This window comes from Petromyzon marinus, chromosome 25, assembly GCF_048934315.1.
Source record: "Petromyzon marinus isolate PM22_M1 ecotype Great Lakes invasive population chromosome 25, UKy_Petmar_22M1.pri1.0, whole genome shotgun sequence".
Lineage (NCBI taxonomy): Eukaryota > Metazoa > Chordata > Hyperoartia > Petromyzontiformes > Petromyzontidae > Petromyzon > Petromyzon marinus.
In genome coordinates, this window is record NC_133691.1 from 4,010,249 (window position 1) to 4,025,167 (window position 14,919).

The 14,919-nt window shown below is 48.9% G+C and overlaps 1 protein-coding gene across 2 annotated transcripts; it reads right to left on the reverse strand.

Annotated features, from left to right (window-relative positions):
• Positions 1–1,140: 1,140 nt before the first annotated feature.
• Positions 1,141–14,425, reverse strand: HRH3 (histamine receptor H3). Of its 2 annotated transcripts, XR_012945297.1 has the most exons (4): positions 12,058–14,425; positions 9,645–9,811; positions 6,731–7,970; positions 1,141–4,948 (listed from the first exon to the last, which is right to left on the reverse strand). XR_012945297.1 is itself a non-coding variant. In XM_032960680.2 (3 exons), exons 1-3 carry the CDS (start codon positions 12,383–12,385, stop codon positions 6,807–6,809), a joined length of 1,659 nt encoding a protein of 552 aa, XP_032816571.2. In that variant the 5' UTR covers positions 12,386–14,425; the 3' UTR covers positions 1,141–6,806. The 2 variants fall into 2 exon arrangements, 1 of the variants encoding a protein (XP_032816571.2); XM_032960680.2 differs by having other exon boundaries at positions 1,141–7,970.
• Between the last annotated feature and the right edge of the window lie 494 nt (positions 14,426–14,919).

Genomic DNA, 14,919 nt, shown 5'->3' on the forward strand with positions numbered 1-14,919 from the left:
AACAGCGCACTATCAGAGTATTGAGGGCTCGGGGTGAGCATGTACATTATGAGACCTCCTTTGCCAGTAACAAGATATAGTAATAGGTTTTACCCTTTTAACTGGCACAAAAACTGACACCTTTGTTCAAGGTGTTCAAAACTGACACCTTTGTTCAAGGTGTCAGTTTTTGTGCCAGTTAAAAGGGGTTAAACCTATTACTATATCTTGTTACTGGCATAGGAGGTCTCATAATGTAAATGGCATGTTTATTATGAGAGTCAAAAAGACAAAAACAACACACCACGATGTGGTGATCCACTACCAGGCGCAGCTATCTTCAGCAGCTTATACATCTCACATGTTGCGGAATCCACAAACAACGCTTAGGTAGATCACACAAAATATTGCGACTCTCCCCTCCAGCCGTGCGTCAAGATTGCCCCGTTTAGGCCCACTCGTCAAGGAGAAGGTGGACCCAATCTCCGTCTGCCCCATCCGTAGAGGATAAAGCATCGCCCCCTTTGCACGCGTAGAATTGTTTTCTTCACTTGGTGATCAGGTTTTTTTTTACCCACACGCATTAAAAAAAAACCCCGCGTTAATTGGTTGTTAAAAAAACACATTCTCGATATGAAACCGTGCAGGGGCACGGACCCCACGGTGAAAAGTCCTTGGACTCAGTTTGCCTCCCCTGGGTAAAGGAGTAATTAATTATGAGAGCCTTGCAAATATATTTCTGTTACATACATATTTATTGTTTGCGTTTTAAGTCAGAGTGAATAACGATGCCCTTCGTTTATACAGAGAAGCCTCACAGAGGCTCAAATCTTGTCGACAAAAGGGCCACGTGCTGCTAATGAGTGTTTGGGAAGTGCAGGGGAATTGGATTAACCGCTGAAAACCAATGCACATGATGGCACTACGCTCAAAGCTACGCACGGATATAATCAATAATCCATTGTTGCACTGCCATCTCCTTTCGCGCCTCCAATCATCATGGTTGGCGAGGCACGGTGCGAAACAAGTTCAATATACATACATACTCCTTAGCACCTCGTAGCCTGGGGTGCGTGTACCTCCTGGGGGTGCGAGACGTGGCCAGATTTTTGTTTTAGAAGGTAAGTCATTGACAACACAAATCAAGCACGGGCACGTCAATACAACTACTTTGTTTCATCAAACCGATGTGTTTATTAACATTATATAACAAAACTAACAATCGAGAACCAAAGGGGTTGCAGGCTGCGGTAAAGATTAAGAACCACTGGCCTAAGCCTACAACCTTCTTGGTATTTCCAGGCAGTCTCCCATACAAGTGTAGTGACGACTTGACACACTTCTCTTGAGATGGCACTTTATTGAAGACACGTTCGCTTGACATCAGGCGGAGACCCCCCACTGCGACAGCCCCGAGTCTCTCGCGCAACTCCCTTTTATACACCGACACGAGGCCACGCCCCCCTTCTCGAACCTTCTCGCTGACTCTGGACGCTCGCTCCACCGGCAGACTCCACCGTCCTCTTCCGTCGCCTGACCACGCCCCCTTCTCGATCATTCCCGTAGCCACCAGTCCCTTCGCACTCACAACTGATACCCCCTGTCATTACCTCCCGTAGAGTGTGCATTCACACTCTAGGCTGACTCCCCTATCATTACCTCCCGTGGCCAATAGTGCACTCGTACTGTAGGCTGACTCCCCTGTAATTACCTCCCGTGTCCACTAGTCCACTCACACCGCATATACGCTCTGCTGTCATTATACAAGCGCAAACCAGGATCAAGTCTTGCTAAGTTACCGAGATTTGAAGCGATCCGGTTGATTCAGCGTGGCTTTGTTGCTCGGATGAAGGCGATGAGTGTTTTCGATGTGCGTGTACATCATTGCAAACACGGCCCCTTGATGCGCTCTGTTCTATTGTGGAACGCTCCACTGTGTCTTCAATTAAGGGGAGTGCTCGTTTTGTATTTCATCCAAGTATTCGCCTGCACGTCTGCTGTCCGAGATGTCATCGTTCTCTTCGCCCATTTAAAACTATATACATATATACAGTACATGTGTGTGTCCTGTCTGCAAGCACATGACCTGACCTAATGTACAGGCAGCGTTAAAAGATGTTCTTTTGATAATTGTGCTGTTTTTATTGTTTGTTGACTCATATTCAACCGCTCTTGCATGTCACTCAGATGGGATAATCGTCATCTAACGCGCAGTGCATTTGAGCCCGAGTCTGTTACTGTGAGCCCAGCGGGTGCATCATAGTTCATTGCCAAGGAGATGATGATGGGCATCCGTGTGCTTCCAGAGGGATGTAAAGCGTCTCTTATCTTGTATACACAACGCTGGCCTGGAACGGTGGCGCCCCCCGTTAACGCACTGCTCCGCCGTGTACCCAGTGACCTTGCTGTTAATGATTCCCAGCCACGGTCAGAACATTCGGTGGTGATCGATATCTAAAGCGGTCCTAGTCCACCATCTGCTTCACAAGAAACCATCCGCAGAATGGTGAAATATGGTCAAACAACCCCCAAGATCGACGCGGAGAGGCCTTTATCCTGTGGTGGATTGACACAGGCTGCACGTTGTTATTGGTTTTATTTTTTAAAACGAGGCATGCCACTATTCCCACTTCTTTGTGAAGTTTACAATTTGGGATTCCATTGGTCAATTCGTCCCTTTTTATTTTTAAATTGTGTGAAATGTAGCGCCTCCAATGGCTACACATGACTGCAACATATTAAAATACGTATTGATTCTCGCAGGACAGGATTCGATTACGCATATGTTCAGTTCAGTTCATGTATTAGCTATAGCCCTGTGAGCCATTCGGCTCTTGTATCGGGTGTAACCGCAACAAACAAAAACATGAACAAGAAACATCTTAAAGTGACTACGCGCAACAGAAAAATCCAGGAAAAAACGGCAAAGTCTTCCAGAAAAAAACACCGTATGTCAATGCTGTGTGCAAAAATCCCAGTGGGATGCAAGTCAAACAATAACAACCATAAGACAATTTAGATTAAAGTTATCAGTCTAACTCTGTTCTACAACAAACAAATATGGTTAAACCAAAACGTTTTCTAAATCACCAAAATAAAGCTATAAAAACAATGTAACAGTGATCATAGGAACTGTGACGATATACATAATATGTACGACCAAACTTTGCAGTCATAGCTGTGTTGTATATGCCGGGTCTTGAAAATTTAAATAATAAAAAGTTAAATGAAATTTTGGAAATAGCACAATTGTCCGAAATTATGTTAATCGATGTAATTATGTGCATAAATTATTCAAATTAGATGTACAATCGTATTAATTTATGCGAATGTGTGCGATCATGCTAATGCAAGCCGTTATGATAATTAGGCCCTGCCTCGCTGATGAGGGTAGTATTATCAATAGGGATCATACAATGAATTGTATGAAGTTATGCAGGTGTGCTGTAAGTGTGCTAGATTGAGCTCGGCTTCGTTGTCTAGGTTCGTATTATCAATCGGTATAGTACAATTATTCTCGCTTTAACATTTACTGATTATGTATTTGTGTGTTTATGTCAGGTCTCCAAATTCAAATCTCACCGCAGGATACAGTTCTTATAATTAAGATTATTACGCATGAACTTAGGAAGGCACCACGCAGACACTTCTTGTGTTAAGCAATTGTCATTTCTAAACAAAACCTTAACACTCTAATATGCGAACTCGTATGCTTGGAATTGTCAACATAGTACTCCAGGAGATGTTCCCCTCATTGATCCATACATTTAACCCTGAGTGATCACGTTGTTAAACTGGGTAACAGAACGACTGATTCATTCCTTAGAGTAGCGCGAGCACATGCGGTGATAGGAAAAAGTCCTTAAAAATTCATGCAACGATATTCATACGAAGGGCAATAAAGAAACATGACCCGAAGGCGAGAGTAGTTATCAATTAATTCATTGGCAAGATGATGCAATTAACAAAAACGAATGACTAAAATACTTCTACAATCGTATTCATGTAACTCGACGGGCAGCAATGTTTTTCACGATCAGTTGATATTTAACGCACCACCTTGGAATGGCAACCCTTCTTGAAACACAAAGATAATTTTTTGGAACAATCTTATTTGTCCCGATACGCGTGTTGTGCGTCTTCTTCTTTGCCACTTGTTCAATTCTCTGCGTAAAGCAGACGCCGGGGTTGGGCATCCCTTGTATCAAAATGTGTTCCCTGCGGAGAGGTGAGGGTGTGTGTGTATCATACGGCCAGCTTGGCACTCCCTCGTTCACACGGGCGGCCACAGTTTCTGTCCACAGCTGGATGGAAGAGTCGGCACGACGCTCGCCGTCGGTGCGCGATGATCTGTCGTCAGATAGCGCCCGCAGCTCGTCCGCTGGCTGCAGTTCCTCACTCTTGTCTCGGTTCTCCTCCTCACGGGCGACTGGTCAGGCTCTTTCCCCTGCTCCGTGCTCTCTCCTTTATCGTGCAGTTGCCAGCTTCACGTGGACACCCGCCCTTACTTCAGGGCTGCGCTGGCTCTCAGGCTCTTTCCACTGCTCCGTTCTCTCTGGCGAGCAGCGTGACCATCTCTCGCGGTCTTTCAATGATAGAAATCCATCTCAGAGCGCCTCCACGTGCGCCGATCTCATTGCTCAACGTGCAGAACAAAGCGCACGCGAATCGAACATGAAACAGTTTTGCATTCCTCGTGCCGGCTAGCGAAGTGCCTACAGGACGAACAAGCAGCAACACGCGTCTCGCGTTGTATCTCCCTTTAGACAAATGGTAGTCGGTGCCTTCTGATAACAGGTGTCAAAACGTGGGAAGTATGAAGTGGCATGGGTTGGGGAAGGAGGAGGGAGTGAGATTGATGGAGTGAACTGGGTATGAGAAAAGTCCCCGTTCCTGGTCAGCATGGGGTTCGCTTCGGATCCCGTCCACGTGACGCGCCGCGGGGCGCCGTGGTCACTGTGAAAGCGGCCTGCGACGGAATCACCGATCTCGCTGATATTAGCCAATCAAATGGAGGGGGTGCAGGGGGGGGGGTTGTCACGTAATTACTCGATCGATGGATCGATTGGCAATGAATCGACACAGCGATTAAAACGCGCAAATTATTATTAACGCCGGTAATTGTTGACGTGTGCTCATTATGCATCGACTGAGCGTGAATCGATAGACTTAATCTCGACTAATGATCCGCAGTACCAAATGTAGGTAAATCTCTGATCGGGGATTTTGTTGGGGTCTAACGATTTAATCATATTGCAGCGCCACGTCTGTCGAGTTCCACCAATATATCTCAGCTGGGAAAAAAAGAATAACTGCAGTTATGTGTTACATTCTGCACGTGTCCGCTGATTGTTTAACGCATTCTATGCGGCGTTCAAAGCGGATTTTGGCTGCTAGCCATAGAACAAAAGACGGTCACTGCATCGTGCTCTTTCAGATGAGCTTCTGCGGCCGTCTGGAATGCTCTTCCTTCCGATATTAGGAAGCCACTGGAGGAGCTATCCACGTTTAAGTCATCTAAATTGAAAACTCAATTATTTAGAACTGCTTTTTGTGTTTAGTCTGTTGTTCTTCCACCCCCGCACCTCCGATTAGCTACGTGCGGTGTGAAAGAAGTTCAACATACACGCAGCACCTCCGATTATCACGGTTGCTTTACGTAGGGTGCAAAATAAGTTAAACATACATATATAGCTACATTAAGAACTCTGACAGCCAGCAGTGCATCACTTTGTATCAAAGGAATAACCTGGTTAGAATAAACATGCAAAGGTGTGATTCAAATTGAATATGGAGCCCTGGGATTCATATTCTTGGTTCTTTCGGTAAAGTCACGTAGAAGGGAAACAATAAAATAATAAAAATATAAAACAATACAATTCTCACGACGTTTCGACTGCAACACAAACAATCATCATCAGGTGTGAAAACCACAGCAAGAAAATTTGAAAAAAGTGGAGGTTTTTTTTACGTTAGCACCACGGAGAGCAATTTGGCAGTTATTCAGATGGACGAGTCCATCTATGTTCGGAAAAGAGGATGGGGGAGACGAAAATAATGGATGCGGTCTGAAAGCCACCGTAAGCATAATCGTGGTATTGTTTATGGGTGTTATCCCCTATGACGTGCAGAGGCACTGACTTAACATTAGCGTTGTGCAGTGCGTGTTCCACGTAACGTCAGACGGCGGATTCAGAATTCATCAACGCTTTCTACGTTTCACGGGACATGTTTAGCAATCATCAGGTGTGTTCAGTGTGTAGCGAATAATTCGTACATACAATATAGTCCTCACCTGTATATATCACGAGAGACAAGAAAAAATATTGTCTTAAAGCCTTCGCAGACTTTTGGGACAAGTGCTGTTAGCGAGCACCTATTAAGGCCGGCACGGTACACGAGGGGGTGGGTGGCCAGTACCACGCCCGACCATCTTTGTATCTCCAGTAGCGATGTTTACACACTGCAACAGGTACTTATTTGAGGCTGAGTCAACCTAGAAGAGGCCCGAATCGTCACTGATGTTGGCCGTGAGGGGGATTCCAACTGTTGTCGCCGGGGTTCGTAGCGCAGCGCGCTCACCAACGCGCCACCCCCCCATCACGTGAGACGCACGTGATACTAATCTCGTTGTTCGTCACTTGGGGACGTGTTTATCAATCATCGGGCACGTGCAGCGTGTGCAAGAATTTAGCTTACACTTAAAGCACACAGGTCCTGTTGGAAAACGCACGGTAAGGAAAAAACGTACCTGCGAGGATTCGTAAATGGGAACGAGCGTGACCCGTTCGGTCCTGCAGACAACAAAGCCAGCCGGTTCATCCCACTCAGCACCGCAGGCGAGCCACCACCTGCGGCTCCACCTTGAACTTGCGCTGGCACAGAATGCGCAGGAAGGCGCGCTTGAAGCGCACGTGGCACAGCGGGTACAGGACAGGGTTCACGGCCGAGTTGAGCCACAGGAGCCAGAAGGAGAACTCGTAGAGGCGGTCGTCCACGCACTGGCTGCGGCACGCGGCGCGGATGATCATGAGCAGCGTGTAAGGCGTCCAGCACATGGCGAACACGCACACGATGATGGCCAGGGACTTGGCCACGCGCTTATCGCGCGACAGGCGTAGGCTGGGATCGGCGGAATGCGGGAGCCGCGGGCGGGTCGCGCCGTACCTTCTCTGGTCCGCGCACCGGCCCTTCTCCTCGAGCCTTTGAAGCCCCGACAGAGCTTCCTGATTGACGCACAGGCCGACCACATTGGCACGAGGTGTGCCCAGGCGTGCCACTCTCCCTGCTGCTGATGACGCTACCGAAGCTGCTGCTGACGAGGACGCCTCTCCTCGGCGTGCGCAAATTGTTCTCCTCGTTTGTGCCAAACTCATGGACACGTCCACCCTACACTCCTTACGAGGAGCGTCGCCCTTCGACGGCCGATCTCCCGCGAGCGAGGGCACCTGGGGCGTCCACGTGGCGCGGCGTGGACCCGCGCTGCCCCCGCGCCTCGCGTGCCGCTTGCGCGGGGGAGAACCCGCCACCGACCTCTGGACTCTCTGGTCCGCGGGACTCTCTTGGACGAAAAACACCGCGCTGGTGTGGACTCCGGCGCCGCAGGGGAAGCCCTCGTCCGGCCGATCGCCGCCGGGACACCGGGCCGAGGTGGCGGCGGCGGCGGCGGCGGCGACGGAGGGTGCTGCCTCGTCGCACCGGTCGGGTCTCGGCGTGTTCCTCCTCCTCCTCCTGATGTTCGAGTAGATCATGAGGTTGAAGTAGGCGACGCTCAGGAGCGGCGTGAAGAACTCGAAGGTGGAGGCGACGATGAGGAAGTACCAGTTGTAGTAGAACTCCGCGTAGCACTCGCCCTGCGGCACGACGCTGCGGCCGGCCACGTGCTCCCACGCGATGATGGCCGGGCCGTACAGCAGGAAGGCGGCCAGCCACACCGCCAGCATCTTGAGCACGGCGCGCCGGGTCATGCACTGCTGGGCCCTGTAACTCACCTGTGGCACCGCCACGGGGATACACAAAACAAAATACACGCGGCCGTTACAAATCACTGCACGCCGCGCGTTCATTGCATTGTTGCGATTTGCGTGACGTGCGGTCGTGCAACTTTGGAGCGCAAACGTGGTTACCACCGTCTTCCTAAATCAAACTAGACTATTAAATTAGACACGATTTTTTTTGTTTATTCCAGCAGGCAAGGCGCACTGAGCTATTTCGGCTCTTTGAACAGAAGCGACCTGGCCACAAATGACAGCTCATCGAAGTGGCTTACCATGTGGAAATGTATCGCAGCCACATACTCCAGACGCGTGGGTGATTCTAAGTGTGAAAGGGAAAATCCAAACGCAAACTCCAAACGTGCAGACGTCGGGGTCGAGATCGGACTCACGTCCTCCTGTATACCAGGCGAGGTAGTTAACATCTCGCCACCGTGGCGCCCTCAATCAATTTACAGCTCTTTGTCGAGTCACTGCTGGAGGAAGGCCTCTTCCACGCCGTGCCGGTAACGGGGGTGATTTAACCATACTTCACCACGCTGGTAGGTGACGTTGGGGCCCAGGCCCAGTTATCCTATCACTTGTCCACTAATCTCGTCGGGTACGTGAAACCAAGCAGACTTGGGCCCGCTATAAAGCACTTCGGTGGGATACTTCTTTAAATACCAGTTGTGGGCTTGAGCAGCAAGATGAAAAGGGGCTGGCAGAGCAATGGATCCACATTTCACCACGTCTCTTCTTGATCCCTCTTCTCATTACACCTCTATCTTACGTCACAATTTCACGAATTTCTCTGCATCTTCGTCCATGGTCCATATTTCTATTGTCACGTCGCGAGTTTAAATACGGACAGTGGGGGATGAGAAAACCCGAATTTCTGCTCAAAGTCCCCACAAGGCTGGCCAACGCCAAGGATCCCCCGTGTAGCCTTAACAGACTGTTGGGGCAAGTAAATGTTAGTGAGCACCTATGAAGGGCGGCACGGCACACGAGGGGGTGGGTGGCAAGCACCACGCCCGACCGCCTTTGTCTCCCTAGTGGCAATGTTTACACACCGCACCAGGTACTCATTTGAGGCTGAGTCGACCTAGGGGAGACCCACGACTGGTTCAAATAATCGCCACTTGTGTTGGCCGTGAGCGGTCAACGAACTCGGGACGCCGGATTCCGTAGCGCAGCGCGCTAACCGCTGCACCACCACTCCACGAGTTTCTGCTCAAGATCCCCAGAGCCGGGCCGGCACCACCACTACCGCCACCACCACTACCACCACCACCACTACCACCACTACCACCACTACTACCACCACCACTACCACCACTACCACCACTACCACCTCTACCACCACTACAGCCACCACCACTACCGCCACCACTACCACCACCACTACCGCCACCACTGCTACCACCACCGCCACTACCACCACCACCACCACCACTACCACCACCACTACTAGCACCACCACCACTACCACCACCACTACCACTACCACCACCACTACCACCGCTACCACCACCACTACCACCACCATTACCACCACCACTACTACCACCACTACCACCACCACTACCACCACTACCACTACCACCACTACCACTACCACCACTACTACCACCACCACCACTACTACCACCACCACCAAACGCCGCCATGGTGTGCAACGTAACTCACCGCCCTGGTGACGGAGAGAAATCTGTCGAAGCTGATCAGGACGATGTTGAACACGGACGCGGTGCACAGGAGGTAGTCCATGACGAGCCACAGCTTGCAGAGACCTCGGCCAAGGCGCCACTCGCCCGTGAGAACGTAGGGCACGTACAGGGGGATACAGAAGCTTCCTGGAGGAAGGGGCGAAGGGGGGGCGAAGGGGGGGGGTGACATGGCAGTTCGAACCCAGCGGCCGCCCTGGTTTATACTGGGGATGTATGAACCAAAAGTACGCACCGCCCCGATCGAGGATGCACCCTCTATGACAATCCAAATGTTTAAGTTATAACGACTTGAAATATATCTAATTGGATAAATGAAAACAACTAAATTAAATCACGACGTTTCGGAGGCAACACAAGCTTCCGTCTTCAAGTGGAACAGTCACAGCAAAATATCTGTATCTGCTCCACCTGAAGACGGAAGCTTGTGTTGCCTCCGAAACGCCGCGATTTAATTTAGTTGTTTTCATTTATTCTATTTTACCTACGTGACTTTACCGAAAAAAAACAAAGAGTATGAATCCTTGCAGTCACGAAAGCTTCAAATCTAGAATACCTAATTGGGTTAAGTAGTCCCAATTGAACACACAACGTTGGGACAACGTCGGCGTGCAGTTGGGAACCCTGTCCCAACGTTCCACGTGTACTGGGTCTTCCCCAGGCTTAGCAGCCAGCAACCTAGCGGCTCCCGTAATCACTTGCTCAACAATGTACAAATTGTATTCATAGAGCATCTAAGGGGGTGGAGTGGTGGCGCAGTGGTTTGTGCGCTGTGCCATAAAAACCCGCTCGCTGCGCGACCTACAAGGCCACCTGAGGTCGATTCCCAGCCGTGCCGAGAATTCCTTGGGATTGATATCCACAGTGGGTGTCTTGGCGCCTCCTGCACAATGCTGCACTGACCAGGCACGGTCGAGGTATGATCACAAAGCATGTAGCATCACCCTCCGCTGTTAAACATACCACCTTGCTGAGAGCCTTGCGCTCCAAGTGTGGCGTCATTTACGAAATTTACTTTTGATTTGACTCGATAACAATTCACATTAATGGGGTGCGTACATGATTTAGTAACTTAAATTGCCTTAACATCTCATTCCCATCTCATACGTTCCACCCTCCCTCAGAGGCATACGCCCCTGCTTTGAAGAGGGTGCATGTGTACATGCAGCACCGGCCTGCAAATCAGCATTTGTCTGCGAGTAGATCGAAAAACTACCGTTGGGTTTTACTCAATTCAGTCATTTGCGAGTAACTGGTCAAATTTGGACCGAACTCCCCTGATAACTTTTCGTGGGTGTTTTTGTTTAAGAATTGCACACAACCAATCCCGCTCAGGTTGGTAGCTCAGTTGCGCACACTGGGACACTGACAACTCTCCACCCACACGGGGATTTTTACTCTCTCTCTCTCTGTCACGACACTATCGCTGTCATGACAGCAGACAACAACATGGCATTAAGAAGTCTGAATAATAATCAAGCGTCAGTTGTGGGAAACACGAATTACAAAATTGAAATGATGTCCCCATTCACGTTGATTCAGTCTCTTCGCTTAAACAAATTAAAAGTATTTCTTACACGATCTCATTCGTCCATTGGCTTTCTGGGAGTGCATAATTTCAGAAGACACTGTATGAATATCTGAACCAGCGATCCTCCATGGCCCCTGCTGCTGCTCCCTCCACCCACTAACATCATCTTCCCTTCAAACAACAAAAGCACTGTGGTTCATCATGCGTGGTAAGTGTAACATTTGATGTTTTATTACTTAATTTCTAAATTTTAATTAGTATTTTTAACGTTAAAAAAGCTGTTCAAGGGTGGAACATTTTGGGGGGCTGAAATGTAGCTCAGCCTTGAACATGGGGAGTGAGTCAACGGCAATAAGCACGATTGTTTAACGAGTTTTCGTTTACAGAACAATTTCGCAGAACGTATCTCGCTCGTTAAGCGAGACACGCCTATATGAAAGTAATTACGCCAATTACTCAACAACAAAAGCACGTGACACAGCATCTGTGTAATTAATAACTGCTACGAATTTACCATTCTAACCAATGAATTTGTTATTTCATCGTCAGAAATTTTCATAATGAAAAAAAAATCATGCGCATGCGTGAGCAACGATCATCCGGACACAACGATATCTTTCAAAACGGACGATTCGGAATATCACCACGAACATCCCTGCACCACCAACCCTCTACCACAGCGGAACAGCGGGAGAGGGTCGGCAGCTGGAGACTTTACCCCCCCCCCCCCCCCCCCAGAACTCAACCCCGGGGCAGCCTCCTGCTCGCGTCAATTCCCTGGCGAACAAAAAAATGGAATTGCCAGAGGAGATTGTTTTTTTGTTGTTTGTTTTGTTTTACGAACCCACAAGCAAGTCGGCGATGGCCAGGTTGAGGAAGAAAAAGTTGGCGTGGGTGCGCAGTCCCCGGTCCACGGCGAAGGCGAGGATGACGAGCGCGTTGCCCACCACCGTGGCGAGCATCAGCACCACCATGAGCGCCGTGAGCAGGGCCTTCTGCCCCGGGGTCCAGGACGAACCGGGCGGCCACAGCATGGCCATGCCGCGACCTCCGGCGACGTGGACCTGCGAGGCGGCAGACCCGGGGGCTCCTCCGCTCTCGTTGGGGAGGCCGCCGCTGTCGGGCGGCCACGGCCACGACGGGAGCCCCGCGTCCGACGTGCCGTTTCGCATCGTCGGCAGGCGGCGGTGACCTGCAGCGAGCGATCAGTGAGCCTCTGCTGTCACGTGCGATGCCGCGCGGAGAGCCTTCGCCGTCGGTGTTGAGCTGGAACCAGAGGCTTATCTCGAGAGCTGTACTCGAACCAGAAGGTTAGCCGTAGAGCTGTACTAGAGCTAAATAGATGTACTAGAACACAGAGGCTTGACTAGAGAGCTATACTGGAACCACATGCTTCGCTATAGAGCTGAACTGGATCTACAGAGATGTACTAGAACCAGATGGTTTGCTATAGAGCTATACTGGAACCAGATGGTTAGCTATATAGCTGTACATGAGCTAAAGGGTTAGTTATAGAGCTGTACCAGAACCAGAGGGTTAACCATAGAGCTGTACTAGAACCAGATGGTTTGCTATAGAGTTGTGCCGGAACCAGAGAGGCTAGCTAAAGAGCTGTACTAAAACAAGAGGGCTGTACTGGAACCAAAAGGCCAGATACAGAGCGGTACAGGAACACATAAAGGTGTAGCTACAACTTTGGCTGTAGAGTTGCATGCTAGAGAGATGTCTATCGACAATGTATTGCAGACCAGAGCTGAAATTGACTGAACAGCAGAGAGCTTGATGTTGATATCTGTCGTCTGCAATAAGAACAACACCTTGACAAATGCGATGCGACTCGGAAATCATTAATCCAGCACTGCGCGGCTATTAAAGTGCCAAACTGAACTTCAGTCGCATTTCGCTGACCATTTTATAAGCGCGTACTTTTGTTAAAGAACAAACGCAACGTGTGTGTGGTGGTTGTTGTTTTTTTTTTACACAGCTTTTATATTACCAGAGTTATAAAGCTGCAGAGTAAACGCTGCGATGAGCTGTTATAAAGCTGCAGAAACTGCTGTTAAGCCACCTCGTTTCACGACAATAACAAACTTTCAAATGAGTGCCCGCTTGAGTTTTGACGACACCTAAGCCCCCCACAAAGCACACCTATAAAAGCCCACAATTGTTGGCAGGATAATGTGAAACGTACACTACAATTCTGCTCGTTGCTACTCTGTCCGAGACGTCTGGGCAGCATGCAAGAGAAGGATAAATACCCTCCCTGTGGAGGAGTTCCCTCTCTTTGGGAGTCCTTCCCTCAGCAGTGGCGTCTACTGCAAATTTGCGGAGCTGCGTCTTCACGTTCACGACTTACAATGCATCATATATGTCAAATAATACGATGCATTGTAATAAGTAACAAATAAACGCACTCGCAAAATTTCCATCGGTTCTATTGAAAGTAAAATCAATATTCAAACAATTGCATTGCAAATAAAATGAATAGAAGATTTTAAAACATAAAATTAAAAAAAAATTGTTGTTGCGAATATCGAACAGCGGCGGGCCGCAGGTTTGACCGAACACAATCGCTCAGCAGAGCCTTCGAGTAATGCGCTTGCCTTCTCTAAATTGTCCTCTGTCAATGTCCCGCTTATATACTGCGTGCGTCTGTGTGTGTGTGGTTGTGCATAAGAGCGAGTCACAGTCTGTTCTTGGGAACCACTCATGGCCCATCGGGGCTCGCGTGGTTAGGCTTGCGCTCGTTCAGCGCACATTGTATGAAGATAATGCGCACACTTGTCCAATGTTACATTTCTATACCTCGCCGAGATGCATGCAGTGGCTCTGCAATAACAGCAAAATGCTGCACAGGCAATGAATTACATGCATAGCTCCCAGGGTACGTTATTATAGCGTTATTGTGGATAGGCGAACGAGGGTAGACCCTTACACTGATTATCCATAGCCAGCCTACTGGAGATTATCGAGTGAAAAATAAAGCCCTGGAAAGAGGAAATTCTAACACCAGGTTTGCACAAGCAGCGAGGAAAGAGGAGAAATATTGGATTTTACTACAATCTCAAAAAACACATTTAAACATTCAAAATAGAGGGGTTTTTTGGGGTTAGATCGCATACATATATAAATGTGTCGTTAAAACCCACCACCACCCGACACAGCCAACTAGTAAGGGTTGTCACGTAAACAGAACATGCCAAAACGTCACTAGTACAGCACACCGGTGTGTTGGAGAGCCAAGCCACAACATTTACAATCTGAGTACAACCCTTACTAGTTGGCTGTGTCGGGTGGTGGCGGGTTTTAACGACACATTTATATATTTACGCGATCTAACCCCCCAAAAAAACCTCTTATGGATGATATTGGTCGCGAAAGCCTCGGTGTTAAACTGAGATTCAAACATTTTCAAAATATTCATGTTTCCCAATATTATCCCCACTGTGCTTGTCAATCTCCAAACCATCAGACGTATAATCTACCGGAAGTGGCTGTTAGAGAACTGCCTCCTATTCCACGCACGTCGTGTGGCAGCACATATCCACATTCCCTTCCGCAGAGGCGAAACCGATATTTTATTGTTCTCAGAGATAGAATTTTGGCAAACTGAATGCCAACCCAAAATGTAATGTCATTGGGGGTGGGGTTTCAGACATTGAGGCCAGATTTAAACCCAGGAATCCGTGCGGTGCCAACTGAATGC

Excerpts from the sequence above, each read along its gene's own strand:
- HRH3 (XM_032960680.2), bottom strand. The coding sequence starts at position 12,385 with ATGCGAAACGGCACGTCGGACGCGGGGCTCCCGTCGTGGCCGTGGCCG. Across the intron at positions 9,812-12,057 it reads CATCGCCGACTTGCTTGTGG|GAAGCTTCTGTATCCCCCTG; the intron begins GTTCGTAAAACA and ends CCCTTCCTCCAG. Across the intron at positions 7,971-9,644 it reads TTCTCTCCGTCACCAGGGCG|GTGAGTTACAGGGCCCAGCA; the intron begins GTGAGTTACGTT and ends GCGGTGCCACAG.